Genomic DNA, 16,597 nt, shown 5'->3' with positions numbered 1-16,597 from the left:
CAAAGCATAGTCATTTTCAATTTGTGTTCGAGGAACAATTGAAGATCATCTTATGTTTATTTATATCATTTTCTCCCAAAAATACAGAGAGGAGATAAAATTACTGTGAAGCAAAGGGAAATTTTTAAGCATGGCTTATTGTTTGTCTGACACAAACTGTTATGGGCATTTTTCTCTGCAAATTTCTTGTCTATTTTTGATTGCCCTGGGTTGGTTAGCATTATAGCGGGGTCTTTGAAGAGGTTTTGCCTCTTTGTTTGCTTTTGCTTTCTCTCTAGAATCTGGGTGCTGGGCCAGGTTTCTTAGAGATGCTCATGGAAATATAGCAACATTTCAAAATCTAAAATATATTTGGATATGTTTAATATCTAAACATATTTAGGTTGTATTTCCTACATACCATTAGAGTAAAAGACAATTTATTGTAGATTTTCTACAAGTCTAATGGTTATATATAGGAATAAATTAATCTTTTATAGATAATTCTCATGCCTGTGTCTGTCTCTTATTTTAGATTTTTATAATATTTTGAGAATAAAATTTACAAAATATTCTTTACAATTATTTAGTAGGTTAATTCATTAAATCCTTCGTCTTTTCAATGTGTGCCCTAGTTTCTTTTCTAGAGAGGCAGTATATACTCGTAGACTAAAGCAAAAAATTTATTTCTGGTAGCAAGACAAATCAGAGTTGAGAAAAAGAACAAGAAAGGCCATGGGAAAAAAGCAAGGCAAAACCATGGACAATGACATGTCTCTAGGTTGAGTGGAAGGAAGACTCTCTATGGGGAGAGGGTAAGGGTTAAGTTGTGAAAAGGTAATATATTTGGGGGAAATTGGGTCAACAATGCTATCATTGAGGAAAGGGGAACTTGAACAATAAGGCAACCAGCAGGCATGAATATAGAAAGATAATAGAGAGAGAGAGAGAGAGGATCTTGAAAAGACAAGAGTGATCAGGCCTAATGACTTCCATCATTTGGGTGCTATGGCAACCATGGCTCTGTACTGTAAGTTAGAGGGTAACTACATGGGGAGCTTGAGGACAGTAGGGTAGAGTTGGAATTACCTTTAAGAGAGCTACAGAAATGGCCAGTGGTAAATGGAACAACTTGTAGTGGGCTTTAAGGACTAGGGCTGTTTTTTAACTTTAACATAGGGGGAAATGGGCTTTTAATTCCTCTGTATTGCACTTGTAGAGAATTTAGAATTCTTTACACGTGGTTACTATTCTTTTGGGGTGGGGACATCTTTTAAAGAGTGGATATATAACATGGATAGAAACTGAAGGTTAGAAACAATTCATTAAACCATGGTAGGATATATTTGAAGAAAAATAGGTGATGTTTGCAATAAAATGCACTTTGCTTTATGTGAATGTCTGACAAATACCCTCAATAAAAATAGATTTTTGTAAGAGAGAGAAAAAAAAGATATATTTGTCTTCAAAAATCTATAGGAAAAAGATCTGAGCAGGAAAACTCTATCACTGTAAAAGCATTCTCAGACTGGGGTGTAACTGATTGCAACTTAAACAAAGATGTTAATCTGCCCAAAGGAAAAATATATATAATCTGAGGGACTAATTCAGATAGGTCGCCATGGACCAGAGTAAAGGATGAGTCATGTTGAGCATCATTAGCCTGGTTACAAAGTACTGGCCAGCCGGGTCTTTGCTAGTTATCTGTGGTAGGGGTGATGGCAGTGTTAGAGGACTGGGGATCACAGATTTGAAATCTTCATTACTAAAGTTGTTTTATTTTAGGGACTTGACATTGGCCCTTAAGACTAGCTTCTCCCAGATGACAGGGGGTTTATACCGGAATAGTGAATTGGTCTGGGCATGTATTTCAGTGACTGAATGCTTGCCTGGTATGCATGAGGCCCTGGATTTAAAGATGATCACCTGACTGAAAATCAATTAAGTTAAATAGATAAAAGTAAAAAGGAATGGAACTGGGGCATGGTATCATATGCTTCTAATTCCAGCACTAGAGAGGCAGAGGCAGGCTGATCTCTATGAGTTTGAGGCCAGCCTGGTCTATAGAGCGAGTTCCAGGATAGCCAGTGCTACACAGAGAAACTCTGTCTCAAAAACCTAAAATAATAATAATAATAGCAATGGTATTGTTAATATTATTAATAACTAATAAATAGAAGGGAATGGATTCTGAGAAATGTGACTTCTTTAGGAAGCATGTCGGCCTACAGTAATCGCAGTTTTGACAGCGTGGGTACCCTCTACTTGACAACTATGGTGAGGTATCACCCCGAGGAGTAGCCCCTCACTGCCAACTCCCTACTCTGTGTGTCATCATCTATGGGATGCCTGTGGTCTTTTGCACCTGAATGCTCATGTATGGTGGCAGGCATTGGGATTTAAGGGGCCAGCCTTTCTTCCACATCCCTAACAGTCTCCGTGTTTCCTTTCCACCCACATTCCCTATATGAGAAAAAGGTACCAGGCCATTCTTTGTAAGCCTGCATTATTTTGCTTAGCATGATGCTCCCCTGTAAACAACATAATTTCCTTCTTCTTTGTGGCTGAATAAAACTCCAGTGTGCATCTCCAACACATTTTTTTTATTCACTCATCTGTTGATGGGCACCTAGGCTGATGTCATAACTTGGCTACCATGAATGATGCCATGCTTAACATGAACACGTGGGTATATTTAATGTAAGCTAAACCTGGTTCTTGTGAGTATATGCTCAGAAGTAGCATAGCTAGATCATATGGTGGTTCTGTTTTTAGGAGGCCTCCATACTGATTTCCATACTGGTTGTGATTATTTACATTCCTACCAACACTCTTCTCCCCACATCCTCACCAGCATCTGTTGTATGTTTTCCTGATGACAGTCATTCTCACTGGCGTGAGATGGGCTCTCAGTGTGCTTTTAATTTCCCTCCCCTAACAGATAAAGATGATATTCATTTTTCATGTATTTATTAGCTTCCAAACGGAGTTGTCCATGTGAACTGTGAACCGTCAACATCAGAGATTAATATAATTTCCTCTAATCTGCTTTGCCTGGTGGGTGAATTGAATATCTCTAGTTAACTGTCCCTCCTTTCCTTCTCCCGACACTGGCATTTCTACCCTGCGGTGAACTGCCCTGCTGCTTTGCCAGTGCTGTGTGTCAGAGCATGTGCTTAGTTTAGTTTAATTTGTCGTTTAAGAGGAAAAGTGCAGACACCCTTGTGTAAGCACGACTTCCTTGTGGGCACGTTGTAGTCAGCGAGGGAGCCTAATGCTTACTCCTTGTTTAAACAAATTGATGCTGCATCCATCTTCCTGGGGTCAAGGGAAATGGCCAACATATTTTTAGGAAGTTTCCAGTGTGGGTTGCCACTCTTGTTGCCATTTTGTTTTTGTTGCTATTTTGCTGCTCTTCTTTTGTTCGATAGCCCAGGCTAACCTGAAATTTACATTCCTCTTGCCTCTGCCTCCCAAGTGGTGAGATTACAGGCATGGGCCACCACGCTCAGCTGCCTACTGCTTTTATTATCTTAAAGAAACAGTTTGAGCAGGCAAACACTCTCTTCACCCTGTCCCTGTGATCTGTTCCATTCAGGGTCCATCCCGGCCCCTTGTGTTTTCCAAGTGAGAAGAGTTAAGTAAAACTTGTTTGCAAAAATTTGAGAATTCCTCTCCCCATCTAATCGGCTCTGATTATTCAAAATATGTGAATTAACTACCCTTGTTGTCTAGAGCATCCATACAAGCCCATGACTACTGGGCACACCAGGAATGATGAATCTGATCACTAGTGGCTCTTATGGTGGATGTAACCTCCAGGAATACTATTCATCTGCAGTTGAAAGACACAACCACAGTGTCTTAGCCAAATAGGACTCACTCGTTCTTAAGTAGTAGGAAGCCTACATACAGATGGTTTCAGAACTCCGCAAACTATCACAGCTGCCTCTGGTTCCTCGCTCTGCTCCCTTAATATGTAGTTCCCATCAAGAATTGCAGCGGAACGAGCAAAAGGATGCTGAGCCCATCCCCGCCCACTTGAAACCAGAAAATTCATAGCTTACCTGAAGGTCCCACCAATAAACTTCCACTCAAATATTCCTGGCCAGAACTAGGCTGCATGCAGCTTCCTTTCACTGCAAAGGATAATAAAGGCTGAGGATTTTTAACCAGGCACAAACTGTTGCCTTAAACAAATCTAGAATTACATTGGCAAAGAAATTTCAGTGGCCAGGCAGCAAACAGTCTGTCCCGGGCACCACAGTATACCTTTGAAGTCCCATGTGTAGCAATTGCCTGAGTGCCTTGTAGGTAGACGTGTTGGTCACATTTTGTGATGGGGTAGGTTGTTTGTTGATGGTCCAGGGTTGCTGGTAATATCACAGATTGGATATTCCTTCCAATTCTTAGGAACCGTGGCTTTTCTTGCTGTCCCATACTAAAGAATCATTGACTTATAATGTGATAAATGCAAATGACATGGAAAGACCAGCCTACACAGAGAGCTCTGGCTTCTAGAACCCTGAACCCCAGGCCCATGCTAGTAATCGCCAACAGCAATCTTCCTGGGCCATCAACTTTGGCCAATTTTCTATTTCTTTCAAGTTCAGAAGAGGAAGGTTTTTCTTAGGACTATTCCTTTGTGCTTTAAATCATGTCTCCATCCTTCCTTCTTTATTGGAAGTTTTACTTTACCCTGCCTGTTTTTACCTCAACTCTTAGAGGTATATTTGTAATTTTTTTATCATAGGGGAGGAAAGCAACACATGTAACTTGAAAATCCAGTGTCACCATATGCTTTTCAATCAATAAGACAAAGCCAGGATAATGTGAACAACTTATGGGCTATGACTCTCTTTGGCCTTCAGCATGACGGGGCAGAGCCAGGGGCAACCAGATCTTCCCTGCACCTCCCAGGCATATTGGCTTTTACAAACCCTAAGTGTGAGGTGAACACTGCAGTTTCTGTGTGGTATGAAGAAAACCTGGGAAGTGCTGTCCACTGGCCTGTTCTCTGGGCCACTCCCATGTCTGTCTTTCTTCTGCACCAAAGCTGAAACACTGCCTCCTTCTGTTCTGTTACTGTTGGCCTCTGCAGTTGGTTCAAGTGGTTGTCCATGAAGACATGATGACTGGCTGGAGCCTCCTTGCACTGTTCCGGCACAGCCATGCTACTGCCTGGTTCAGCTTCCTGTCGTTGAGGTTTTTGTTCACCCGCCATGAGTTCTGTTGAATTCTCTGAGTTTAGCTCAGTTTACAACTTTTGATAAATATCTTGTAGATGGATGTTTACCTCGGCTTCTTTCTTACAGATCAGCTCATTTCTGAAGCTTCAGTAAGTTAACTCTTTTTTCATTGCAATATTACCTTTTGGCAACACCCTGGTCAGCCCCCAAAATGCTACCATCTTCCCTGTTATACGTCTGGTCTAAATAGTTGCAAACACAGAAGCTCTGTAATGTGGCCATTAGAAAGAGTGTTCACTGATGTCTGCCTTATTTATCTTTCTTTTTCCTACTTATTTTAGAGCTTTTGTTGATCTTCGAGCTAAGAGAAGGCAGGTTGTAATTAAACTAAAAATGTCTCTTTGGTTTTTACCAGATGAGAATTCTCCGGCCAACTTCTGGGATTCTAAAAACAGGGGTGTGACTGGAACCCAAAAAGGACAAATTGTATGGAGAATTGAGCCTGGGCCCTACTTCATGGAACGTAAGTAATTGAAAAGGGTGATGTAGTATTAGATTAATTAATAAATGTATATGTGTGTTGAACCTATAGAATCATATCTGAACATTATTTTTTAAAGTTTTAAGCTCTTATTTATATATTTATGTCATAAAGCCCCATATTTTGAAAATATATAGTTTTAGAAATTCGTACTGGAGATTGTATACAACTGTAATTAATATTGATTTTATTAATCGTAGGAATCAGAAAGAATAGTTCAATGTTGTGGTTTGCTTAAAACTTCTATTTGCTTTGGGCATACCTCATTTCTTACCAGCAGAAGATTACCTTTTGCATGTGGGTCAACAAAGTGTGGATGAGACAGTCTGTGACTTACTGCCATCAAGGTCAAATACAGTCAGAAACTGGATGAAGGAAAATCAACCAATATCCCATCTATCCTGTGCTGTATTAGTAAATACCAAATACCGGTGCTTATGTAGTACATAGTTCATTAGAGATAGTTTGTCTGTGCATTTTGGGTAAAGTGTGGCAGGGTGTGTGTGTGTGTGTGTGTGTGTGTGTGTGTGTGTGTGTCTATAGAGTAGACAGGAATTCTCAGTGTGTTATGGAATGGAAAGAAGACAAGTGAATAAAATAAAAGAGAGTGTGTGAATTTTGAGTTTACTAGTTAGTCCAGGTAAATTTGAACATCTTCAGAAGTTTTCTAACCTATGAAAAACATGGGCTTTTGAAACTTTTTCCGTAAGTTGATCACTAAGAATTAAAATTTCCATATGCAAAGGCTTTGTTTTAAGAGATTCTAGAAGACTAGATATAAAAGGACTTATCAAGACAAAACATAAACAGAGGGCAATGTGAGCAGATGGGAACTCGCAGCAAACCTCTTTAGTGAAGCTTCTAAAACATCTGTAATATAAGAAGTTGCTTTAGAGGATCAGCATCTATGACCTTGACCAGCATTAAAGGCGTCGGGCATTTCTTCCACTCTCCTTATCCTGAGTCAGTGCCTAAAAGCCTCCCTTAGTCCTGCCTCTGCCCTGTAAGCTGTGTCCTGTTCTAGTTCAGTGTGCTGCTTATAGTGTCTGTTTAAGCCTTGTCAACACAAGAAACACAGCTGTGACCTCAAAGGGGGTAAAAGATAGTTTATTCTAGAGCCAAATATGGTGTTGACACACAGATTCAAGTTGGCCCAAATTCCTTGTCTCAACCTGGTAACTGTGAAACTTTATCATAACAGAAGGAAGAAAAGCATACACCAAGATGGTTTCCTTTTTCCTTTATTTGTTTGTTTTTTCTTTGGTTGAAAATAGATTTGTTTTCTCACATAATATATCCTGATTACGGTTTCCCCTCCCTCTACTCTTCCCAGTTCTTCCCCACCCCCCCTTCCATTCAGATCCATCAGTTTCTGTCTCTCATTAGAAAACAAACAGGTTTGTAAGAGACAGTAACAAAAATATGTAATTAATATAATAAAATAAAATAGGACAAAACAAACACAAACAGAAGGAAAAGAGCACAAGAAAAGGCAAAAAAAACACACTCATGAATCCCATGAAAAGACAAAACAAAACACTAAACTGGAAGCCATAATACATATACACAGGACCTGTAGGTAAAGAGAGAGGGAAATACATAAATCAAACAAAAATAAAATATATGCTAACATTAAAACAACAACAACAGAGAAGCTCTGACATGACATAGGGAAAGGAACCTCCAAAGGTTCAGCTCATTTCTGTTGACTGTCCACAGCTGGGCAGTTAGCCTACCCTTAAAAGTAATTTGTTCTCCCCATTTTCAAGTACAGTGTTGGACTCATCACATGACAGAAACATGGGAAATCTATAGTCCTGGGATACCAATCTGAGGACTTTATAAGGAAAGTGAGCAAAGTGAGACCGTGGGGAAAAGCAACAGAAGACAGCTGGTTTTGCTTCTAATATGATTTTTTTAAAGGACCCCAGCGTTTAAGAGATTGATTAGATGAAAAATATTGCCAGTTACATGCCAGGGAAAAGGTAAAATTGCTTTCCTATTAGCCTGAATGCTGAAGAGCACCCTGGGCACTTACCTGGTGCCTGAAAGCACAGATCTCTTGTACAAGGCAACTGTGATCACACACTACTATAACCTGAAGTACAGGAGGAAACCCGACAGCAAGTTCAGAGCCCTGCATTTCCTGTTAGGGGTTCACAGTGTCCTGGCTGTTGAGGCTATTGTTAGTAAGTATAGCAATTATAACATGCTACATAGTCAATATTTGTCTTGGGAATGTCTGCCCCCCCTCATTCTGCTGTTTACTAGAAATGAGCGTGGATATTGAAGCTGGACTGGAGAATGAGCCAAAGAGTAGGTTTTACTCCATTTCTTTTTTCATGCATGAAACTGGGTGCACGACAAGCAGGACTGTCAAACTAGAACTCTTCAGTGCACTTAACAGCTGAGGAAATAAGTCTAAAGTCAAGAACGGCGCGTAGTGATTCCAGAAGAGCCAGCGAGATGGCACTTCCATCATGCATCCTGATCCCCAGAGTGCAAAACAGTAAATGCAGCGTTTCTCTGAGCTCTGGACTGCAGGTGTCCCGTTAACGTCACTGGGAACCAGCCAGTGTCTCACTCCAGCAATCTTCAGAGATCTTTTTTTCTCACATAATATATGGTGATTACAGTTTTCCTCCCTCCTGTCAGCTTCTCTCCACCTCCCCTTTCATTCGGATCCATCCCTTTCTGTCTCTTATTAGAACTCAAACAGGCTTCTAAGGGATAATAATAAAATACTTATATTATTATTTTATATTATTATATTATAAAACATTGAAATAGGATAAAACAAACAGAAGAAAAGAGCCCAAGAAAAAGCATAAGAAACAGTAAGAAACACTCATGAATCCCATAAAAACACTAAACTGTAACCCATAATATATATTCAAAGAGCCTGTGTAGTAAAAAGAGAGAACAATTATATTCCCAGCGTAATGAAATCTTACTCAGATCTTTGGAGCTAATGTCACGAAGCCTTAGGAGAAAGTAGGTAAACCACTGAGATAGCTTCTGAAATTCTGGATATTGTCAACCTCTGGCTTGAAAATATAATATTAAAATTTTTCTTCCATCTTAAGAAAGGAATTTTTTTATTTATAGCTTGTTAGACATACAAACAAGATAAGACTCCTTGAAAAACGATCTGTTTAAACTGGAACCTGAGATGTTTCAGAGCATGCAGACATCCAGGCTCACACTGTATTCCAGCCTTACTTGAGTGGCTTTGGAAGAAAAACAAAATGGACTTAATTTTTGGTAGATGACCTTAGGCATCCGCATCAGGACTATTTACTTGTTTTAGGACAGTAAGCGAGGGTTGAGAACACAGGTTAGTATTAAAGTGCTTGCTGCACAAGCCGGAGTAGTCAAGTTTGAATCCCTATTACCTACGTAAAATATGGGCTCTGCAGCACTTGTCTATGACCCCAGCAGTGGGGTGGGGGGTGGTGTCAGACACGGGGGCATCCCTGGAGTTCCCTGGCTGACGGTGAAGCCTGATCAGTGAGTTCCAGGTGCAGTAGGAGACCCTGTGTCAAAAATAAATAAATCAATAGATAAAATAAAGTGGGCATTGGAGCTCTGGTTATAACACTTGTTTACTGACCCACAGTGCATTCATATACCACACCCACATACAAATGAGAAAGCCAAAAAATGGGGGTGCTATAAAGGCTCTCAGCTACCGTTCCAGAGAGCGTATTGCCTCCATGAGTTGCTTGCAGTAACTGAGTGAGTCATCTTAGCAGTGTGCATTCTTCAGTTTTAAAGTGGTTTCAACAGTTGTTCCTGTGTGCCAAGATGTTTCTTTTATTCTATGTAGTCTTCCATAAACTATGGTTCTTCTTTTATTCATTCATACTTAGGTGGGGTTTGGTTTTATTTTTGCCTTTTTAAAAATTTGTTCTGCACATGTATTCAGTTTCATCATTGTGTACTAATTAGGGATCGCCAAGTTTGAGATACTATTTTAGGTACTAACTAATTTTGTATCAATGAGTGACCCCAGAAATTGTGCATTTCAATTGTGTATTGTTGTCTGTTGAATTGCTTTGTGATTGTCACAGCAAAAAGCAAAATGCTAATATTTGCATTCATTTTGTAGTATTTCTTACAATTTTATCTTTCTCAGCCCTTCAGAGCAACATTAGAAATGCCTTGAAAAATATGCACGTTATAGGATGATTTTTACTGGGAGAGATGGGTGTCCTCAGCCTCCCGTGTTCACCGGCAATACCCCTCCCTACCACCATCATCTTTTAGTCTTTTGTCACTGACAGAGTGTGTTCCTGCTGCTTAGAGACTTGGTATTTTTCATTCATCCTTTCTACGCCACATGTTAGGTCCAGTCATCTCGCCCATCCCATGAGATTTCTGCCGCATCTACAGTGATTATTGTCCATCGTTTGTTTTCATGATTGTTATGCTGTACCTTGAGCAGGGAAGGCTTTTCCACTGCTCAGACCCTTATTCAATATGAGACAACTTGCAGTAACGTGGAAATGGCAAGTGAGCACGCTACTGGGACTGTGGGTAAATGCCTTTGGAAGTGTAAAGATTAAAGTGATCTCTTCCTCAGTTTGTATCCTCTGAATGTGATGGCGGTGAATAGGACCATTTCATGACAGCGCACGGGGCAATGGTAAAAACTACGTAGCAGAACAAATGAAGTGATATGACCATTCCTCTTACAGTTAGAGACGACATGTACCTGCCACCTGGGCAGCAAGCTTCCGTTTCTACTTCTCGTCCCGTTAGTGAAAGGGAAATGAGGAAAGAAAGAAGGCATTCACATTTCACCAATGTGTGTGGTTAAATTGTATGTTCAATGTACAGAATCATGGGAAAGCTCAGACTTCCTAAATGACAACAGTCTGTGAACTACTGCCTCAATGAATCACGCTACTGTGTAAGGTGATAGGTAAGGTTTCAGTCTTTGAGGCCAGCCTCTCCCTTGCGAGGGTAGACTGCAGAATCTTTTCTCAGAGGAAGCTTTACGTAGCATCATGTATGCCTAAGGGTTGATATGACTGAGCTGATTGCTTTTAGAAGACATTTTTGAATAGGCAATTTATGAAAAGGGTGTAATTCTTAAAATATGCAAAAGAAGTCATTGTTTCTGAGGCCGTACTAGAACCAGTCTCTTACCAGTCTCTTCACCTTGAAGGTGACTAGTGGCTAATTTCACATTATTCATCTAGAAATATTGTATTCCTATATTGATCTAGAAGTCTGTATTTTTTTATGCAGGTGGTAATGTAATTGAATTGAAGTACATACAGGAGTCCCGTTTCTGAGGAACATGTTAAATTCCTAAATGCTGTCTGAAGCCTCCCTCTCTTCCTTCCTGTGCTTCCCAACACTCACCCTGCCCTCTGTGGGGTGGGGGCGGGGGAGAATGCAATGAGGAGCTGTTGCCTCAGGGAAATATTTATCTGTATTTTTGAACATTAGAGGGCTCAAACTTTCAAGACAAAGAGACATCTCTGCCTTGTCAACATTCAAATAGAAGATTTTAAATCTTTCCCTTAGCAGTTGTATAAGCAACCTCTCCCACAGATTATTAACACACGTAGGATATAATTCTGTGATTCATAATTAGCTTCAGGGATCAGAAGGGGCCTTAGAAATGAAGATGTCATTGGGCCATGTTCTCCCTCTTGAGGATTGCCTCAAACCTTATGGGTCAGTGCAGGAAGGAAGCTTCACCAATCCCTGCCCTGCTGCTCTCTGAGTCAGCACATTTTGTGTAGGTACACACTTTAGAGAAAATGCTCTCGATTTCCATAGACTTGAGGTTCCTTTGTTTTGTTTCCCTATAGTTTGAAGGCAGTATGAGGATGCATTGCCTGCCACATCCAGTTGCAGGGAAAGCAGTTAGGGAAGATGGGACACCCCTTGCTCCTTTGTCCATGGTCTTTCTTGCTGTTGAGTGAAGCTGGCCTCATGGTGATGGCCTCTTCTCCAATTGGACACTCAGTTAACATTTGTTCCTGGCTATCCCTGTACGCATTTCTCTAGAACATTGTTGTTATATGACATTTCTTTCTAGAATTAGAGAGATGTGTTCTAGCTGCTGTCTCAGCACCAGCATTCCATTTCTGCTCTGTGAACAATCTTTCAGTTACCTCTTCCACCACGAAGGCATTCAAGTACGTTAACCCAACTCTCACGCTCCCATTTTGTTTCACCATTTTTAAAGAGATTGTGAATGTCCTTTTAAAGCACTCAATAATATCTGAAGGCAAAAACAATGCCACTCACTCATCACAGACCCGTCCTGTATTTTGAGAGCTACAAATTATTACTAGTGTCCAGCTGAAGGAGCCAATAGGCTACTAGCCAAGTACAACCCTCCCCCCGTTCTGTTCTTCTTGCTGATGACTTACCTCTGTGTATGGTTTCGTCAGCTGATGGATTTAAATCCCTCAGCTGTCTACTTCCTCAATACAGCTCTGAAGGGTCTTAGTGATCAGATCCACAAAAGTCTACTTTTGTACAGTTCAAGATAGATTCATCATATAGTTGCATGTACTTTAAATCGCTTTATAGGAGAAGATTTTGTCGTTATTGTCATTGTTGCTGTTGTAGCAGGAAGTAATACCACGTAGATCAGCTAGCAAAGCTGCCCTGGTCACTATGCTCCCACTGAAACAACCAGCAGTGTTTTTTTTTTTTTGTCTGTTTCCGAGTTACTAAAATCTTCAAGAAGGACAGGCAGCAGCTTCTAATGAAAGAGTGAAGGGAAGATATCTAATTAAAGCACACCAAATTTACTGAGGAAGGCTTCGCTTACTCACCATGTATGTGATTTATGAGTACTGCTGCAGGCAGATTCACCCAGCCTGCCAGCTCTCCAGTGTTTAGAGTCTGATGCTGATGAGCTCATGTCCACAGAACTCCTCTCGAAGGCCACTGAGCTTTGCCCTGCTCTGATGGCCCTTGGCATGTGACTTAGGCTTGCTTTTCCAGGATACTGCCACGGAAGAAAGCAAGAGGGGGAAAAGGCTTTGCTTGTATCTGTAGATTTCTATCTCCAAATGTGTGTTAGTGTTCAGGAAAGCCATTTGCAGGAGTGTAGTAAGGCAGAGCAACAGCAGAGGTTCTCAAACAGACTTGAGGTTCTCCAAACGCTGCGCTCGCTCCTTCCTCGTAGCTGCTCCTTAGTCTTGACTCTCATCCTTAGACCGGCTTGTCCTGAAACTCCGCCCTATCCTTGCTAATCTCCTCCCTGGACCCCATGTTCTTTTTCCTGCTGCTTTTCCTCTTTAGTGTTTTTCTTTTATGGTTTGTCATGCCTGGAATTGTCATCTGAGCAGCTAAACTGTAAAATGCCTGCTCAGCCAGAAGTAAGTGCTAGAGTCCCTTGCTGTCTCTGGCACAGTGGTGGGCATGTGGACTCATAGATACATAGTGAAATCTTTTGATTAGTGATGCCAACTCAATTGTGAATTGTTTGGTGGTAATGAATGCATATAAAATGACTTAATATTAGCTGGGCATGGTGGTGCATACTTTTAAATTTAGCACTTGGGAGGCAGAGGCAGGTGATCTTTGTGAGTTAGAGGCCATCCTAGTCTACAAAGCAAGTTCCAGGGCTCTGTTACACAAAGAAACCCTATCTCAAAAAATCAAAAATAACAATAACTAGATAGATAGAGAGATAGATAGATAGAGAGATAGATAGATAGATAGATAGATAGATAGATAGATAGATAGATAGATAGATAAAAATAAATGGAGTTGGCATTTTAGCTCATGGTGGAACTTTTCTTGGATTTTACAATTGGCCATTAAATAGGAAGAGTGTGGCAATATAAATCCTCAGAAGAGACTTTTACCTGTATCATTTTCTTCAAGTGGGTAAGTCAAGTACCCCACAAGATGCCATTTGGCATTGTCAGGACTGGCAGTGATAAATGAACTCACTTGAGAAAATATGTGGAACAGCCCCATCTTCACAATTCTAGTGACTCAGTTGAGAGGAACTCCCTCCGTGGGCCGGAACTGCCCCTCTGTTTCCTGTCCTGCCTGTTAGCACCACTGCTTCTGTAGAACACCTGGGAGAAAGTGCATGTCATGGTGTCCTGACCTCAGAGGACAGAGAAATCTCTGTGACCCTGGGTTTATATTGAAATGCTTTCACTTCATGCTTTCTGGGAACAAATTGCTTTCTAAAAACTGTAATTGGTGTATGAACTGCTTTTTCTCCAGCTCAATTATGTGAACAAATTTATAATGTATATGAGTTTCTATATGCTCTTTACTATAGATCGGATTCCCAAATTTGATCCTTATTTAGAACTTCATTAATTCACTTGGGAAATTAAAGTTGTGGAGAGTCCATCTAGGCCATGCTTGTTTTGCCTGCCTTGCTTCTTCTCTTTCTAGTAGCTATAAACTGCTGCTTTCTAGTAGTAGCTATAATTGAAGAGGTTAAAAGCAAAGTATGCAGATCACACAGCTGACTCACAGAGAACCTGAACAGCTCACGGGTCACCCAAACAGGCCAAAGTGGGTTAGATAACAACACAGACACAGGCATAGCACCGCCTGGCATTGTGAGCACCGTGGCAAGAGTAGCCGAGCCAACCACACTCTTAGCTTGACTCTGTAGAGTATTTCAGTATTTTGTCTGCATGTACTGTTTTTCTGACACCTTAGGAAGTTTCAGCAAAGCAGATAAAGCTGGGCTCAGTGGCTGAAATGTGAAGGTTTAGAGTTTGGGGCTATCTTGGGCTATAGAGTGAACTTCAGACTAGCTTACGTGATATACATATCAAGACCCCATGAAAAAGAAGGCAATAGAGGAGAGCAGAATAAACAAAACTCATCAGGAATTGGTAGAAATCGGTTGCTGCTGGCTGGAAAAGAGGAAGTTGTGCATAGAACGATTGCCTGAGAGGGATGTGGCATTTGCTCAGCGGCTTCAACTTTTTTCCTCTCATTGCTTTGCAGCGGAGATCAAAATCTGTTTCAAATACTACCATGGCATTAGTGGGGCCCTGCGAGCCACAACCCCCTGCATTACTGTGAAGAACCCGGCTGTGATGGTAAGTCCCCTCATTGCTGGCTTCCTCCTGAGGCCCGTGAAGGGTTCTATTTTAGCCTGGGCTGCCCTGTCGGGGTCGTGAGGAACAATGAAAAGGAAACACAACCAATCAGTGGAAAAACACTCACTTCATGGCAGTCCTGTGTGCCAGCAGCTCTTCAAAGAACGTGGCAAATAACATAGTGTTCTGTCGTGAAGGATTTTACACGTGGGTAGTAGGAAATGGTGAGACTGTATCTCAGGTAGATTTACATGAATTCAGTGTGTGAAAGGGAAAATACCTCCGGTTAAATCATAGTGATTCTATCAGCCATTCACCTCAAGGAGCTTTCATCCAGAGAGAGTGTGTGTCAGGAGTCATAACTGGGTGATTTCCTCAGAGGTCTGAGTTTAAATCCCTCACAGAGTGCTGAGGGAGAGTCTACTGTTTGGCAAAATGTGGCTACTCAGTGGGAGCCAACTTCTTCAACAAGCCCTCATGTGAAGAAGCTTCATTATTTACAGTGAAAGAAAATTCTCAGTTTCTAGAATGGCAGTTTCTTAAGGACAGCTTTGGAATTTTTTTTACTCTTTTCTTTTGTTAGATCAACTTTAGAGTTCTCATAATTGGCTGATAGTTTAGGAAGATTATAGGGCTCTACCATGTGTGAATCCTTGCAGATTTTGTCATTAAAAATAAGCTTATTAAAGTCTAGAAAAAAAATCAACTCCTATGACATACAATTCTTACAGTGTGTGTGTGTGTGTGTGTGTGTGTGTGTGTGTATACTTTTATAGATGGTTGCTATTTGGGAAATAAGCCGCCAGGTTAAATCCCCCAATTCACAAATGATGTTCTGAAATTGTTCAGCCTTGCTCTGATTTTGATAGTGCCTGTGCCTCTGAAGTCACTTCTTTTTATTCATTACTCAGACATGTTTCCAGTGGGTGTGTCTTCTAGGTGCTGAGCCTATGGCTGGGAATCAAAAGCTAAGAAGAGCACAGTTGTTGCTGTCACAGCTATACTGAGGGACAGTGGCATCAATCAAATCACTGAAGTGATCATTGTATGGGGAGGAGTAAAGGATCTGTTATGACCAGGAAAGTTCTGAATGAAGAACAGCCTGCATGATGAATAGAGAGAGGCTACTTGGGTGAAGAGGGAAAAAAATAAAACAGAACAAACCCAAACAAACAAACAAACAAGCACCATTCCAGACAAGAGGAATGCATGAAAAATGTACAGAATCTCTGGTTAAAATTATATTTGAGTCTGTATTATAATAAACCTAGTGTAGAATATAGAAAGAATAGCCCACATTACTACAGAAGGGTTTGTGGGTCACAAAATGGTTGACAGTTGTTGACTATAAAATCTGCCTTGCCTGTATAACCCTGGATTAGACTTTCTTTCCATATTAATTTTTATTTATTCATTTTACATTCCAGATGTAGCCCTTTCCTTCTTCTCCTCCCAGTCCCACCCTCCCTCCTTGTTATCCCATCTACCCTCCCCTACACCTCAGAGAAGGGAGCTCTCTCCCCCTGCCTGCCCACACACCCCTACATATCAAATTGCATCAGGACTGAGTGCATCCTCTTTCCCTGTGGCCTGGCAAGGTAGCCCCATCAGAGGAAAGTGATTAAAAAGCAGGCAACAGAGTCCATGTCAGAGTCATCCTTCATTCCCCTTACTAGGAGACCCATATGAGGACTGAGCTGCTCATCAGTAACCTCTGTGTAGGGGGCCTAGGTCCAGTCCATATATGGTCCTGGGTTAGTGCTTCAGTCTCCATAGGCTCCCAAGACTCTGTTGGTCTTGTGGAGTTCCTGTCCCCACTGCGTCTTTCT

At 41.0% G+C, this 16,597-nt stretch overlaps 1 protein-coding gene across 4 annotated transcripts in view; it reads left to right on the top strand.

Annotated features, from left to right (window-relative positions):
• Positions 1–16,597, top strand: part of Hecw2 (HECT, C2 and WW domain containing E3 ubiquitin protein ligase 2) — a 349,936-nt gene that overhangs the window by 204,591 nt on the left and 128,748 nt on the right. For all 4 annotated transcript variants that reach the window (XM_060368357.1, XM_060368358.1, XM_060368359.1 and 1 more), the window contains 2 exons: positions 5,584–5,691; positions 14,674–14,768. In XM_060368357.1, coding sequence (XP_060224340.1) covers positions 5,584–5,691; positions 14,674–14,768 — 203 coding nt within the window. The remainder of the gene's footprint in view (positions 1–5,583; positions 5,692–14,673; positions 14,769–16,597) is intronic.

The sequence above is a fragment of the Meriones unguiculatus genome, chromosome 15 (genome assembly GCF_030254825.1).
Source record: "Meriones unguiculatus strain TT.TT164.6M chromosome 15, Bangor_MerUng_6.1, whole genome shotgun sequence".
Classification (NCBI taxonomy): domain Eukaryota; kingdom Metazoa; phylum Chordata; class Mammalia; order Rodentia; family Muridae; genus Meriones; species Meriones unguiculatus.
This window is presented reverse-complemented; position numbering and strand designations above follow the sequence as displayed.